The sequence below is a fragment of the Gymnodraco acuticeps genome, unplaced genomic scaffold, assembly GCF_902827175.1.
Source record: "Gymnodraco acuticeps unplaced genomic scaffold, fGymAcu1.1, whole genome shotgun sequence".
NCBI classification, from domain to species: Eukaryota; Metazoa; Chordata; class Actinopteri; order Perciformes; family Bathydraconidae; genus Gymnodraco; species Gymnodraco acuticeps.
Window position 1 is genome coordinate 101,861 of NW_022991063.1, and position 17,342 is coordinate 119,202.

The following is a 17,342-nucleotide window of genomic DNA, read 5'->3' on the forward strand; positions in this document are numbered from 1 at the left end:
AAATGGATCCTCAGATACTGATTGAACCCCATGACAGTGTTTCCAATGCATCAACCAGGAGGAGCTCAAAAGCAGGATCAGCAACTTCTTCTGCTTCCTCAATCCACCTCAAAATGGCCACAGAAAGAGCTGCCCTCCTTGCCCGGGCAGCAGGATTAAAAGAAAAGCATGCATTTGAAATGGAAAAGGCTCAACTGCAAGCTCAACTGCAAGCTCAACTGCAAGCTAGATCCGAACGGATAGAAATGGAAGCCAGCCTAGCTGAATCTGATGCAAAAATGAAAGTCCTGGAGCACTTTGAGACTGGTTCACAAAATCCAACACAAGGCAAATATGATGGCATGAATGACTATTTAAAGGACTACAGATTAAAAACACATATGTCAATGGATGCAGAGCCGTCTCCAATTTCCTTTGCTGAGTTCGGAGCCATTCCCAAGACACCACTTCAAAGGCTTCTACACCAACAACCAAGACCACCAGAAAATATTGATAATGCAAATCAAAGCTCTCAACAAACAGCTAGAGATGCAGGAACAGGGATAAATACTAATGACAATTTCCTAACTGTGATGCAAAGACAAAATGACATTGTTAATTTACTTGTACTTCAACAAAAACAAGCATCACTGCCCACTAGGGAAATCCCAGTCTTTGATGGCAATCCCCTGAATTATCAAATATTTGTGAGGGCATTTCAACATGGCATTGAGGAGAAAACCACCAGTAACCAGGATCGATTATATTACCTGGAACAATATACTTCGGGATCCTGCAGGGAACTGGTGAGAAGCTGCCTTCACATGGATGCTAATAGTGGCTTTGCTGAAGCTAAGAGACTGCTAAAAGTGCATTTTGGATATGAGCTCAAGATAGCAAGCGCATATATGGGAAAAGCTCTCAACTGGAACACTATAAAGGCAGAGGATGGAAAGTCACTGCACTGTTATGCACTTTTTCTGAGAGGCTGCTGTAATGCAATGAGGGATCTGCAGAACATGGAGGAGCTGGACCTGCCATCCAACCTACGGCTGATTCTTTCAAAGCTACCTTACAAACTAAGGGAGAAGTGGAGAACAGCAGCTTGTGATATTCTGGAGCGGAGCCATGAAAGAGCAAGATTACCTGACCTTGTTGTATTTATTGAAAGACAAGCTAGAATACTTCAAGACCCTCTCTTTGGTGACATTCCCGATCAACTTAACAGTACAAAGGCGGCTTTCAAGACCAAGACTCTTGTTGATCCATATCGAAATAAGAGCAAAGGGAGCAGTTTTGCAACCATAGTGGCTATAGTGTCAGACAGCCGTGCAGAGAAACTCAAAGAAGACAAATATCCTGTTAAAAGCTACATTTCCTCCACTAACAATGACACCTCATGTACTTTTTGTACAAGTAAACATCCTTTAGCTCAGGGGTGGGGAACCTTTTTCCTCTCAAGGGCCATTTCAATGTTTTCAACATCCTCCGAGGGCCGTACAAATTATTGACCTCTGCTTAAAAAAACTAAAATCACAGCACATTCATTTGGCCTTTCTTTCATGCTGTGCAAAGAAAAGGCAACCTCTTAATCCAGATATCTTGCCATAACTCGCGTATGCATGCACGTGCACGGTCGTGGCATGACCTCCAAAACAGAAAGATATGGACACAAGATGTGTGCAAATGTATTTTGTTTCCTATCCATGTGAACATGATTTAAGTGGGGGGGGGACCTAACCTCCTCTAGGGGGGTCCGGGGGCATGCTCCCCCGGGAACATTTATTTTTAAATGTTGAAGTTAAAAGCATCAATCTGGTGCACTTTGAGAGCAACATGAGGTGACCTATGGATACATCTCTCAACACCCATATGAAACAGAACTGTAAACAGATTTTCTTTTTCTTTATGGATATTTTACAAATCACTCCCCTTTCAAACTGTAACAACTTTTTTTTACTGTCATATAGTATTTTATACCTGTTTACTTTATTCTCTTATTTTTTTATAACTATAATGATCATATAAAGATGTGCCTTTACCTCACTGGTTGTAGAAAAAGCTTCTTATATTCGTTAGCATAGCTAGCTAACCAGATGCTAATAACAACAAAGTTATTGTCTGTATGATCAGTATGACAGATCGCCACTGTGCTTACAACTAAAGACACAGCCACGCAAAAACTGCAGCATGTGTACGGCTCCTTATGGGTACTGCAATTTTTGGAAGTGCCGGAGCGGAGCTGCGTTCTGGTGCTCCCGGTCAGAACTACACCCCTGTCAGACGAGACATATACCACGTGATGACACGTTAGGCCAGGAAAAACAGGCACTCACTTGTTTAATTATTTTGCGGTCTAGATTTCTTTAATTTTTTTCTTTTTTGCGTGTGTTTATAAATTACCTCGAGGGCCACACCAAATGGTCTCGCGGGCCGTGTACGGCCCGGGGGCCGGAGGTTCCCCACCCCTGCTTTAGCTGAATGCCATAAAATACATTCAGTATCTCATGAAGCTAAAATTGAGTTTCTGAAAGAAAAGGGACTATGCTTTGGCTGCCTGAAGGTGGGGCACTTGAGCAGGAACTGTAACAGGAGAATGACCTGTCAAATCTGTCATGCTAAGCACCCAACTATTCTGCACATTAAAAGATCTTCAAAGCCTGAAACTGAGAACTTTAAACATGGGAAGGCAGAGCAGCAGAGTGGGGGAGCAAGGCCTGATGAGACATCCATCAGCAGTGCTCTTGTTTCAGTAGGAGAAGGTTAAGGAATCGGGGCTGGTAAAGACAGCATACTTGCCATAGTGCCAGTGAAGGTGAAACTCTGCCATGGAAATAAAAGCATACTGACCTATGCATTCCTGGACCCTGGTAGCACCGACACATTTTGCACAGAAGGGCTCATGAGGCAGCTTGGTGCTAGAGGACGGAGAACTGAAGTCCTTCTTCAAACGATGGGAACAGAGAAAACAGTCAGGAGTTTTGAGGTAACAGGTCTAGAAGTGGGACATATGGAAGATGGCACATATATAAACCCAAGGTTTACACTCAGAACAAAATCCCTGTTACCAAAAGAAACATTCTTACCCAGGCGGACCTCAAGAAATGGCCTTATCTGCAGGACATCCAAATAAAAGAAATAGATGCTGACGTGGGACTTCTTATTGGAGTAAATACTCCAAAGGCTATGGAACCATGGAGAGTTATAAATAGCCAAGGAAATGGCCCATATGCAGTAAAAACACTGTTAGGATGGGTCGTTAATGGTCCACTTAATGCTTCCACAGATCTGGATGATGAAACCCCCGTGGCATTAGTGAACAGGATCTCAATTGTTCACCTTGAGAAGCTAATTGAAAGACAATATATTAACGACTTTCCAGAGAAAGAGTATGAAGAGGAAAGACAAATGTCAGCTGATGACCGAAAGTTCATGCAGATTGTATCAAGCTTGGTTTCTCTTAAAGATGGCCACTACAATTTACCTCTTCCTCTAGATAATTCAAACATTATCATGCCAAACAACCGCCAAATGGCAGAGCAACGAGCAATGGCACTAAAAAGGAAATTCCAGAAGGATCAGACCTATGCAGCTGAGTATAAAGGCTTTATGAGTGACATTATCAAAAAAGGATATGCAGAGAAAGTACCATCGGACGATCTACATGTGGAAAACGGCAAAGTGTGGTATATACCCCATCATGGTGTCTATCATAAACGTAAAAAAACAATCCGTGTGGTCTTTGATTGTGCATCATCCTATAAAGGCAAATCCCTCAACAGTGTACTCCTTCAGGGCCCTGACTTGGCAAACTCATTGATTGGTGTTCTACTCAGGTTCCGTCAAGAGCCCATCGCCATTATGGCAGATATTGAGGGGATGTTTCACCAAGTGCGTGTAAACGAGGAGAACATAAACTTGCTGAGATTCCTGTGGTGGCCTGAAGGAGAAACCAGCACAAATCTGGAGGAATACCGGATGAGGGTCCATCTCTTCGGAGCTGTTTCCTCTCCAAGCTGCGCAAACTTTGCATTGCGGAGAACAGCTGAGGACAACTGTGGCAAATTTGATGGAGAAGTGGCAGAAACAATCAAATCAAATGTCTATGTGGATGATTGCCTCAAGTCGCTAGCAAGAGAAAATCAAGCTATAAGCCTTATTAGGTCTCTCAGAGAAATGTGTTCCCTTGGTGGATTCAAACTGACGAAATGGATAAGTAATAGTCGAGTGGTGCTAGCATCCATCCCTGATGAAGACAAGGCTAAACAGGTGAAAAACTTGGATCTGGACAGGGATAAGCTGCCACATGAAAGAGCACTAGGGATGTACTGGGACATTGAAAATGATATATTCAGTTTCCGTGTGACTGTGAACAACAAAACCCTTACAAGAAGGAGTATACTTTCCACTGTCAGCTCTGTGTACGATCCTCTTGGTCTTCTCGCCCCTTTCATATTGAAGGCAAAGCAAATACTTCGATTACTCTGTAAAGCCCAATATGGATGGGATGAAGAAATTCAGGTGGAACTCTCAAAGCCATGGCAGAAGTGGCTCAAGGATTTAGACCAGCTGGCCAGATTCCAAATTGACAGGTGTGTAAAACCCAAGAACTTTGGAAGAGTGAAAACTGCACAGCTACACACCTTTTGTGATGCAAGTGAAGAAGGATACGGTACCGCAAGTTACCTGAGATTCACCAATGACATGGAGGAGGTACACGTAGCCTTTGTGATGGGAAAATCAAGAGTTACCACACTAAAAGTCATGACAATTCCAAGGTTGGAACTCACTGCTGCTACATTGGCTGCACGAATGGACAAAATGCTCCGATCAGAGCTACAAGGAGAGCTTCTGGAATCAGTATTGTGGACTGACAGCCAGTCAGTACTGAAATATATTCGAAACAGGACTAAGAGGTTCCACACTTTCGTGGCAAACCGGATTGCTGTTATTCATAACCTCACAAAAGTGAACCAGTGGCGGTTTGTAGACTCCAAAAACAACCCCGCTGATGACGCTTCAAGAGGACTGAGCATTGAATCATTTTACAGTTCAAAAGGATGGCTTCAGGGTCCAGAATTCTTGAAGAAATCTGAAGCACAGTGGCCAAGTATTCCAAAAGAACTTGGTTCTCTCCTTCCAGATGACCCTGAAGTACGCAAAGAAGCGATTGTCACCAGCATTGTCACATGTAAGATGGAAAAAACTCCAACAAGTAAGCTCTTGGACTATTACTCTTCATGGAATGACCTAAAAAGAGCTGTTGCATGGATAATGAAATTAAAGACAATCCTCCTGCAGATGAGAGAAAAAAGAAAAGATGGCTTCACTGATCTTGGAGCAAGGCAGGATAAAGGAAAGAGACTGAAGGATCAGATGCTTCTGCTCAATATGCCTACAGCTAATGCACTAAGACTTTCAGTAGAGGACACAGAAAATGCTGAAAAAGCCATTATTTGCCACGAGCAGAGACAGCATTTCAAAGAGGAAATTGCCTTGCTGGAAAAAGGAAAACAGTGCAATAGAGGAAGCTCCCTATACAAGCTGGACCCTATCATTGATGCCGGGCTTCTGAGAGTTGGAGGAAGAACTAGAAAGATGACTATGCCAACTGAGGTCAAACATCCAATGATTCTACCGAAACATTCTAATATCTCCAAGTTGATATTAAGCCACATCCATAATCAAGTTGGTCACTCAGGAAGAGGTCACATGCTCTCCAAACTCCATCAACGTTACTGGCTATCCGCTGCTAACTCTTCAGCAAGGAGGATCATAAAGAACTGTGTGTTTTGCAGACAGGCTAGAGCTGGAGAGCAGAACATGGCCGATCTCCCACTTGATCCAATAACACCTGGCATAGACTATTTTGGACCCATCGAGGTGAAACGTGGCCGAGCTCATGTCAAAAGATGGGGAGTAATCTTTACCTGCCTGGTAAGCCGTGCTGTCCACCTGGAAGTTGCCAGTCATTTGGATACAGCTGCATGCATAAACGCTCTTCGTCGATTCATCTGTCGTCGTGGCACAATAAAGAGCATCAGAACAGATCGAGGCACCAACTTCATCGGCACACAAAAGGAACTGGAGGAGTCTGTAAAACAACTGGATAACAACAAAATCAAGCAAACACTACTCAAAAAAGGAATTGATTGGACATTCAATCCCCCCTCTGGAGCTCACCGTGGCGGAGTGTGGGAGAGGCTAATACGACTGGTTAAAAAGATCCTCCATTCTGTCCTGAAGGAACAAACATTGGATGATGACGCTCTGCACACAGCCTTGTGTGAGGTTGAGGCAATAATGAATGATAGGCCAATCACAACAGTGACAAACGACCCAAACGACCTTGAACCCCTCACACCTAATCACCTACTTCAGTTAAGAACAAATCCAATCTTGCCCCCCGGACTCTTTCAGAGAGAGGATCTGTACTCACAGAGAAGATGGAAACAGGTGCAATACCTTGCTGACCTGTTTTGGAAGCGCTGGACCAGGGAATATCTTCCTTTTATGCAAGAACGGCACAAATGGAATACTATCAAAAGAAACTTCATCCCCGGAGACCTGGTCGTCATCGTTGATGAGAACGCACCGAGGAACACTTGGCTCCTGGGACGCGTAGTTAAGACCCTTCCTGGTTCAAAAGGACTTGTTAGGAGTGTCCTGGTTAAAACCAAGACAAATACGATCGAATGACCCGTAACTAAGTTATGTCTGCTCCTGGAGGCAACAGACTGAGCCTCCTGAGCCTCAGCCTTTCAGTCACGTGCACCTCTGACTGTTAGACCAAAGGACTAGACTCTTGGTCTCCTACCCCCTCCCCATCAAAGGCTGCCTTTTGAACGCAGACCATTACAGACAATTAGTACTAGACCTACACACTCCAGTACTGGTCTTACATGGACTTGAAAGTATACAATATACTATGGACTTAAGTATACAAATATGCTACGGATGGACGTTATGTTTTGTTAAAATGACTGTTGATGTATTATTATTGGTAATTGCTATGTAATAAGCAATTAGGGGCTGGTATGTTAGAGCCATTTTACCTTTTGTTATTATTGTCTGAATGTTGGGCTTAATAATAATATAAATTAGATTATACTGTAAATTATCGGCTATTTTTGTGAGTCACATTATGGTTTAAAATGCATTAATTTAAGGCTCACTTATTATTTGTTATGTGCGTCAGTATCACGTGCATGGCTATGCCTATATATGGTAGATTGATAGGACACAGCTGAGGGTGATAGACGGGGAAATGGAAAAGTCTTTTGACCGTGTTCTTTTTGTTACTTTGGAAAATGATACACTTTTGAGTTACTATGAAGCGAAGAAATGTGTCCTCCTGTATGTACCGTGTGGACCAATGAATAAAGCTCATCTGATTCAACTACGATCTCCGCTGAATTGTTTGGAAACAAAGAGAGGCGCGTCAAAACCCACAACCCCGATAGAGGTGGCTATTAAATTGTAGACAAGGATCAAGACGCCACCACACTCATAGTTGAGGTATACCTAGGATGAAAATTACAGGCCTCATCTTTTTAAGTGGGAGAACTTGCACAATTGGTGGCTGACTAAATACTTTTTTGCCCCACTGTAAAAGCAACGGAAACAAATTGTAAAATAAAAACAAATGGGTACGGTACACATCCATGGTAACAATAAGTAAGTAGCAGCATTATAGAGAAAGTAAACAGGAAGCATCTGAGATTAAGACAGTTCAATCTGGAGCAGAGGAGGCGCTAGACTTTTTCGCTGCCCGTCATTTTGACGGACAGGATCGTAACATTTCCATCAAAATCCATTATTACCCTTCAGTCTACTCTGTACACAACTCTGACGAAATGACGGACTGCTTACAGATTTTTCCGTCATTGTTAAAAAAAAATCCGTCATGGACGGTTAACTCGACCTCTGATCTGGAGAGACTTAATGTTTGTTTAAAGAACATTTAATGACATGTTTGTGATATAATAGAAATGTTAATAGTGTTTGGAGGAGGATGGGGTGGAGACGGGCCACAGAATAAACCCCTGAAATCACAGCTGACTGCAGGAGAGAGGAGAACAGAGTTCAAGTTTGACTGCAGCATGATGATTGGGTGCTGGAGATGGTGGTGAAATATTATTGGTTCAAAGTAGAGCTCATAAGGGGCTGATTATAGAGTGGTGCAGGGATGACGTAGTTACCCGGAAGTAAGCTGCGCATGGGTTCCCTCAGCAAAAAAGCAATGGGATTTCTCTATAGGATTTTGGAAAATAGCTCTAAATAAGGTCTGTGGATAAATGCACGTTTTGTTCAGCCGGATAATATCCACATGTCTACCCTACTTTTATCTTTTTCTAATCATAAATCTAATCGCCAGAAGCAAAATGCTAACGTTATGCTATAAACGAACTACAGCAGGGTCGCACGACTTCAACGTCACGCCAACTTAAAGGGGACCTATCATGCAAAATGCACTTTGTGATATATTTTATACATAAACATGTGTCCCTGGTGCGTCAGGGAACTCACGCAGCGTCAGAAAATAAAACCCTCTCTCTTTTCCTCCGTACCCAAATATTTGAAAAACGGGTGTAGAACGAGCGGATACAGATTCCATCCGGACTCACAGAAAGTTGCTATCAGAAACAATTCCTGACGTGTTTTGGACGTAATCTCGTCTTTGTTTACATTAGCTAGCCTCGCTAACACTCAGAGCTAACCTGTACTGGAGAGCACATGTTTAAAAAGCAGGAAATAAAAAAAGAACTCACCTTGTGATAAACCTGCAAGAGAAAAAGCATTTTAGCTCCACACTGTTTCAGAAATAATCCTTGATGTAGTTAGAACAGGATTGCGTTTTATCACAGCAGAATTTAACTTTATCTCCGGTAGAATTCTGATCAGGCATTAGCTCCGCCTCCTCTTCTTTCTTTTTTTTCAAGCTAAGGACCCAAGAACCGCATTTCTTTAACAGGGCTTCAAAAGAGGGGTTTGAGCAGTATGAGGCATGGCTACAATGGGTGAACTGTTTGGTATTTTGAAAAAAAAACTTCACAGACATGTTTTGTATAGGTATGGCCCTACAATATATGTCTCAAATAGCATGATAGGTCCACTTTAAGATCCATATTAAAAAATACAGATTGTAAATGGTACAAGTTGAAGTGTTTGTTCTAACAGTTTGCAAGAGCGCAGGTACTTGCTTTCAAGCAGAACAGGGCAAACAAACTTAGAGGAGTGTTTACGTGTTCGGCGTTATGAGGTGCAACGTCCTCGACCATTTCTGTAGTCCTATTCAGCCACTTGGTAACAACCATCGTTTTTCAGACACGTAAACTTCAGAAATCAACAGTGGGGTCACTGCTGATGTATTTTATGTCGTAGAACAAAACGTGATCTGTCTCTTCAATGTGTCTCAACCACAGACCTTATTTCCAGCTATCTTCCAAAATCCTATGGAGAAATCCCATTGGCTCTGAGACGAGGGTTTTAGGACTTGTCACTGCACCACTCTATATGCAGCTGTGGAGTGAGTGAATGTACAGCCAGTCTTCCTAACTGAACTCAGGCTTCAGCTTCATTCTGACGGACGAGAGTTCAGTGAGAAATATAGTCAGTATAAGATCATCATAAAAACAAAAGTTCAAGCTAGTGTCTGATGAAGAGATGGAGCCTCTTAGTCTCTCACACACTCATACACACATCGTTGGATGTTGCCCCAGACAGCACTGTTGCAGAATGAATGTCTTTGCTTGATATTGCTTTTTTCTGCTCTGTGTATTCTAAGTCAACCGGATGCACTGTGCATCATCACCATTTTCTGTAAGGATGGATAGAGGACTAAACTTCGGCCATGCATCATCTCTCCCTCCCCCTGCTTATATCTTAGATTTTTTCAGTGTCTTTTTTCAGCATAGACAACTTGTTTTAAGACCCCCTTTCCGCCTGACAACCTGTGACCCGTATCTATATACATTAACTTTTCAAACTGTTAATAAGCAATGAAGTTTCTCTCAACCCCTTAGTGTAAGTGCACTCTATAAGTCACTTTAGAAATATTATATAGTATAACACCAGAACTTGCCTGTCAATCTTGTTTTTAAAGAGGTCCTCCTTTGCTTTTTTGTGTTTTCCCCTTCCTGTAGTGTTATGGGATACCATTGTCTGAAGTTACATTTTTTAGCAAATGGTTATAAAGTTTAGATAATGTTACCACTAGAGAGTTGACCTAAACACTGTGGACCCTAATAACTGAACTGTGAACAACATTTAATTTGATCCCAGCTGAAGAGCAGACTGGGCTCTGGTTTCAGACAGGGTGAAAAGAGGTGCTGCAGCAGTATGAGAAAATGTAGAGACACTACATACTGATATACACCTGAACATCAGCAGGAGAGGACTCTTTAAAGTAGAGACACTACATACTGATATACACCTGAACATCAGCAGGAGAGGACTCTTTAAAGTAGAGACACTACATACTGATATACACCTGAACATCAGCAGGAGAGGACTCTTTAAAGTAGAGACACTACATACTGATAGACACCTGAACATCAGCAGGAGAGGACTCTTTAAAGTAGAGACACTACATACTGATATACACCTGAACATCAGCAGGAGAGGACTCTTTAAAGCAGAGACACTACATACTGATATACACCTGAACATCAGCAGGAGAGGACTCTTTAAAGTAGAGACACTACATACTGATATACACCTGAACATCAGCAGGAGAGGACTCTTTAAAGTAGAGACACTACATACTGATATACACCTGAACATCAGCAGGAGAGGACTCTTTAAAGTAGAGACACTACATACTGATATACACCTGAACATCAGCAGGAGAGGACTCTTTAAAGTAGAGACACTACATACTGATATACACCAGAACATCAGCAGGAGAGGACTCTTTAAAGTAGAGACACTACATACTGATATACACCTGAACATCAGCAGGAGAGGACTCTTTAAAGTAGAGACACTACATACTGATATACACCAGAACATCAGCAGGAGAGGACTCTTTAAAGTAGAGACACTACATACTGATATACACCTGAACATCAGCAGGAGAGGACTCTTTAAAGTAGAGACACTACATACTGATATACACCTGAACATCAGCAGGAGAGGACTCTTTAAAGTAGCGACACTACATACTGATATACACCTGAACATCAGCAGGAGAGGACTCTTTAAAGAAGAGACACTACATACTGATATACACCTGAACATCAGCAGGAGAGGACTCTTTAAAGTAGAGACACTACATACTGATATACACCTGAACATCAGCAGGAGAGGACTCTTTAAAGTAGAGACACTACATACTGATATACACCTGAACGTCAGCAGGAGAGGACTCTTTAAAGTAGAGACACTACATACTGATATACACCTGAACATCAGCAGGAGAGGACTCTTTAAAGTAGAGACACTACATACTGATATACACCTGAACGTCAGCAGGAGAGGACTCTTTAAAGTAGAGACACTACATACTGATATACACCTGAACATCAGCAGGAGAGGACTCTTTAAAGTAGAGACACTACATACTGATATACACCTGAACGTCAGCAGGAGAGGACTCTTTAAAGTAGAGACACTACATACTGATATACACCTGAACATCAGCAGGAGAGGACTCTTTAAAGTAGAGACACTACATACTGATATACACCTGAACATCAGCAGGAGAGGACTCTTTAAAGAAGAGACACTACATACTGATATACACCTGAACATCAGCAGGAGAGGACTCTTTAAAGTAGAGACACTACAGACTGATACGAACCTGGAAATGAGTGTAGTATGTTCTCTTGAAATGAGCTCATTATCAAAGTAATCCAGTGTAGTTGTCTGTATGGATACACAGCTATCAGGAACTTCGAATAGCTGATCCAGCATACTTTTACTAGGGTCAATTTAATTATGTAATTAAATATATAATATATATAAAAACAACGGGTGTCAAGTTGTATCCCTCAGATAACTCACTCCATGGCCCCCAAAGCATTTTCAGTAAGTGTCATTCCATAACGTACAGCATGATTATTCCCTACTTAAAATGCTGAACAAAAAACAAGAGGGAACATATTCCGTCCGTTAATATTAACATTCTCCATGTTCACCATCAATATGCTTTTGACATGACTAGAATGATCATCTGTCATGGTTGTCTCGCCGTTCATATATCATTATTTTCCCCGTGTTGAATGCCTGTCGATATAAAAGGGACAAGCAGACTGTGTGATCTCACTATGGAAATTAGGTAGGTGGAGCTGGCCGACTTGTCAACGCACAAACAAACAAGGTGTCACGGGAAATAATACGTTCTCCTCTCAGGGGGGCGCTACAAGGTGCAGAACAGGGGTCAGGTAACAGATGGAGGGAGCCAAAGGTATCCATTAGACACTTTTCTGAAACCTTGCTAACTAGCTTAAAAGCCTTAGTATGTTTAAATTGATCTAGTTGGAACAAAGTGTCCTGCGACCTTGTCTCAAAGTAAAAGTGTTTATACCTCTTCCACATGTCCACATTCAAGGGTGGTACAACAATCTGCCATCACAGAGAGGAGATGATGGGAGGACCCGTTCGAGTTGGGATGATGGCCCCCAGTTTCCATCATTTCTTTTGTCTGCATGCACACAAAAAAATAGGTGGCATTATGTCAGTGTAATGCGAGAGAGAAGTCTTTGGAGGACAGTTGTTTCACTGGTGCACTTATCGATCTTTTGGATTCAAAAATTGCAATTGACGACAAAAATACTTCTCCACCGATATATGATGGTAATAAAACAATGTATCTAGATCGTTTTAGACCATGCTAGCATTTAGAACCAAAGAGAACTGGAGACCGTGTCAAAGGCAGGGCCATGTTCATTCCTATGAAAGTTGCTTGTCAATTGATCGTAATGGAAATTTGATTCAGCTAAAAAATAATAATACGCTGATCTACCGATGTCTCGTTCTCATTGTAAACCAATCGGAAAGAATATTTTTGAGCCCAATGACGTCAAGGATAGACACGGAAGTTGTAGTACCGCTGATGGCCACTATGAAATTGTGCTTCAACTTCCAGTCCGGGGCTTGTTTATAGCTCCATAAACTGGCAGATAAATAACATTATAATAAACCTATAAAAAAAAAGGACATGTCGTTATTTACTGTCAATTGTATACTTCAACTACTTTCATTGATTTATTTTCGGTCTCTTGGGGGCAGAACTTAAACTCTCCTGGAAATCTCCATTATCCTGTATGGAGTTTTGAGCAAGCTCACCAGCCTTAAGTCCTCTTCCTGTCATTTTCCCTCCACACAGGGGCCTGATATCCTTGAATTCCAGTGACACCTACTACCTGGAGCCAATCAGTGGTGTGGATCCTCCCCACCACTCACTGTGGAGGGCAGAGGAACTGCCAATTAAAGGAGGGAGCTGTGGACACGGCCATCCCACCCCGCATTACAACCACATCTCCAACCTGCTGGGACAGTTCCATTCCAGGGTGAGTCTCGCACACACTCATTTTATAGAAACCATAATAAGACCATATTAGGGCTGTTTTTCTGATATAAAGATATTGTTGATGTTGTCTTCAACACTAACTTTACATTTAAAAAACAATAGTTTACTGTCTGGCCCAAACACAGAAGAAAAGATCAATAGCAATTGCATCTCTCTGAATCCAATGACGAACAAGTGGATTCCCAAAATATAAGTCTGTCAAAAACATTGGAAAAATGATTTCTGCTGCAATACCACAGCCAAAATATGAAGTTTGCTCAGGGGTTTTGCCATTTAACGGCTAAATAAATCCATATTTCCCGGCTGGTGCCTTTGTGTTGAACCAGGCTTATTTGGTCATCTTATTTCAGAGTTTTGTCACAGAAAGCTGATCTTATAGATCTGATGACCTCAGCTCAACTCAACTCTCATGACTATAGCTCTTGAAACAGCCTTGTGAAACCTGTGTGTTACATTCTGGTTTTAATCATGGATGTATGTAGAGGATGGGACACAGCTTTAGAAGCTGTTCCCTGCTGATTCCTCAAGAGTATTCCAAGCATGCACACAACAAACTGCTTCGGAAGTGTTTCCTTGTACGATGTGAGGGTCTAAGGACAGAGGGTGTCGTATTGTCATACTGATATTCTGTAGAAACTGTGAAATCCACTGAGATATATGTAACATTTGTGATATTGGACTGTATAAATAAACATTGATTGATTGATTGATTCAAAGAAAGGTAATCTGAAAATGCTTCAAGAGCCCATGTTCAGTTGTGATGCAGCACATACAGTCAAACGGCTCCACAAAGTGCTCAGTGTTTTGGGTCTTCTAAAGTCTTCCCCACCTTTCAGTGGAGCATGGTAGAGGTAACACCTTACCCAGTAACCAGGTACCAAATATTATAAAAACATTTTCAGTCAAAATGATTCTTGCAGAAAGAAATGACTATTTGTGTAGTTTAGCTCGCAGCCAATCACTGCAAGTGTTCTTTTATTTATTGCGACCTATGATTGGCCCATTATCGCAGCAGCTCCAACTCCTGCCATAGGTGGAAGAAGTACTCAGATATTTAGGAGCAGTGGAAAAACTGAATTGCAAAGAACACTGTCACAAGTAAAAGTCCTGCATTTAAAGTCTTACTTAAGTAAAAGTACAAAAGTATTGACATCTGAATACACCAAAAGTAAAAGTATGTCATGCGCAATAGTCAATTTCAGAGCCATATATATTAATGAATGAATTATTATTATTATTGATGCATTAATGTGGAGTTACTTTATATAATGCTGCTGGGTATTTAAACATATAATTATAATATGATATAAGTTGATTTGTGTTTTGTATTAGCTGATAATCTGTATCTGTTAAGAAGCTAAAGCTGTCAGATGAATATAGGGTAGTACAACGTGAAATATTGGCTTTCAAAATAAAGTGGAGAATAATTATAATGCAGCATTAAATTAAAATAATGTATAGTACCTCATTACATTTGACTCATGCAAGTGGGTTGGTTGGCAACAGAATGTTTGTATGTGAGGGGAGAATAAAGCAGACAAAAATGTATCAAATGAAATACTTTAACGGTATCGGTATTACTTTATAAGTGTTGTGTTATTGGTAATGGTATCAGGTTGTTTGTAAAGAAATGGAATTTCACAGGGAGAACTTTGGAAAGACACCAATGTGACAGACTGAGAGGCTTTGGTTTATCACACAGCTAAATGAAATCTCCGGCCACATGAGAGCATTTGGCCCTGCAGCAGAAATGGTCTTTGTCATATGCAAACACAGTATTGAAAAGGTCTTGGTGGTATTTCGGGGCGCCAAATGACTCTGGCTGCACCTGGAAATGGTGCGAATTATAGCTTTGTCTCAGCCTTTCAGCTCTGTTTAGGGCAGGCCATGGCTGTGAGTCAATTCCCTGTGCCTTTATAGAGTAAAAAAACACCAGTTGAATTAGCTCATCTGCCGTTATAGATGATCAAAGGGACCGCGGTGGGCCCTTGTGCCTTCATCGGTCTCCACTGCTGCGACCCATTCTTTGCTTTTTCTCCTCATATTCATCATTTCCCATTATAAGTTCTCAATCATGTTAAAGTGTTCATCATCACCATCTATCTCCCCGCCTCACATGCTAAAACCCTCTCAGCTCTCCACCGGGGCGTCATCCTTTTCCCAAATGTTCTGTTTTTCTCCCTGCTGCTCTGCACCCCTTGGCTCCCCCCGCTCTGCCCCCATTAATCCTCTGTTGTTATGCAGAAACAGCAGACTGAGTCCCAGGGCTTCTGCCACTATTTGCCTCTCACATAAACAATGCAATGTGTGAATGCGCCGGTGGGTGCCACAGATTCCCCGCCAATATTAGTGTTAAGTCCAGACTGAGTCCAGGCAGCACGTAAATCAATGAGTTTTAATCAGCAGAGCCTTTCCCTAATGGCTGTAATCGATTATTACGAGGATGGACATTTAATAATGGAGGGATATAAGAAGTCGTAAAGCTTTTAAACACAACAGCATGGGTGGCAACTCCCATATATTTAAGCTTTCATACTGTGTTAAACAGTTTTACTAGGTCAATATCAGTTCCTGGCTTTGTTCTGCTCTGCTCTACTGACACCACTACCTGCTTACATGCGTTAGTCTTTACATTTCACATTAATATGTGCAGTATTTCCAGCAGAATTGTGTTCTAGTTAGTGTTGAAGAATGTCTGCAGTATCAAGATAAAGATACACTAAGAACCTGTAGTTCTTAAATAGTTCACACCTGTAGTGTGTAAATGACAATATTTCACTGGGAAAACTTCATATTTTGTTCTGTTGTGTTGTACTTTGTGTCTGTACATAAAGTTCTGCCTTTTTGACTCCTCATGAATGAAATGTGTTCATAATAATTTAATAATGTAGAGTTTAAAAAATCTCAGAAAATAAGCTATGATAGGATCATACTAATAAAACCCACCTCACAGGGATTTTTAGAGTAAGATAAATAGCTACAAGTATGAAATAAATATTTCATGAATGCTGTGAAGTAACCTTTTTCATGAGTCATATTGTTGATTGTAATACAGTAGATGTATGTTACAACCCGGCTCATGGGCTGTAACATAAAACAGGGAGACGAGACGAGAGGTAAGAATATATAGTTTATTTGTTTCAACACAACACTAAATGGGCACCAGCATCAGGTCCCCGAAGCTGGCGCAGAGAGAGTGCCCAAAGGAGTGAGAGCGACGCAACCGGCTGGGCTCCTCCTTTATCCCGCTCCACCAGGTGTAGCTCATCAGATAGGCATCCACCCACAGGTGCGGCTCATCAGCACCTGAAACAACCTGAACAAACCACACACACACACAAACACACCACCCCACGTGATGTGGAGGGGTCGTCACATGTATAAGAGTCCTTCTTGGACTTAAAGCGTTATAACTTATATAATAATTGTTAATGGTGAAAAAAACATTTGCCCTAAAATTCAATCCAATTCCTAAACAGTTATTTAAAGATTTTTCCTTTGATCATTTTTTTCAAATAACAACCCAACACATATTTAAAGTGTACATGCCAGTACAGAATGCTGGCCCCGTGGATGGATAAAGAAACACTGGGCCCCGGGCAGAGACATGCCAAAGCCCTCCCCCCCCCTCTGTCCTACATATAAACACACGCAGACTTTGTGGGACTTTTGCTTCTTTTCCTGTTATTTTGCATCTCTTCAGAGTCGTAACAAATGTGTTGTTTGGGTCATTTTGAGTCTCATTTTGAATCTCTTTGTGGCCATTTTGTGTTCATTGTGTCAGTGTGGTGATGTTGTGTCTCTTTGCAGTTGCTTTGATTCTCTTTGT

The 17,342-nt window shown here is 41.5% G+C and overlaps 1 protein-coding gene across 1 annotated transcript in view; it reads left to right on the forward strand.

The window, feature by feature from the left end:
* The window catches only part of adam19a (ADAM metallopeptidase domain 19a), a gene marked incomplete at its 5' end in the record, with an annotated part of 147,455 nt that overhangs the window by 69,907 nt on the left and 60,206 nt on the right, over positions 1–17,342 (forward strand). Inside the window, 1 exon segment of the mRNA XM_034236632.1 lies at positions 13,310–13,493. Coding sequence (XP_034092523.1) covers positions 13,310–13,493 — 184 coding nt within the window.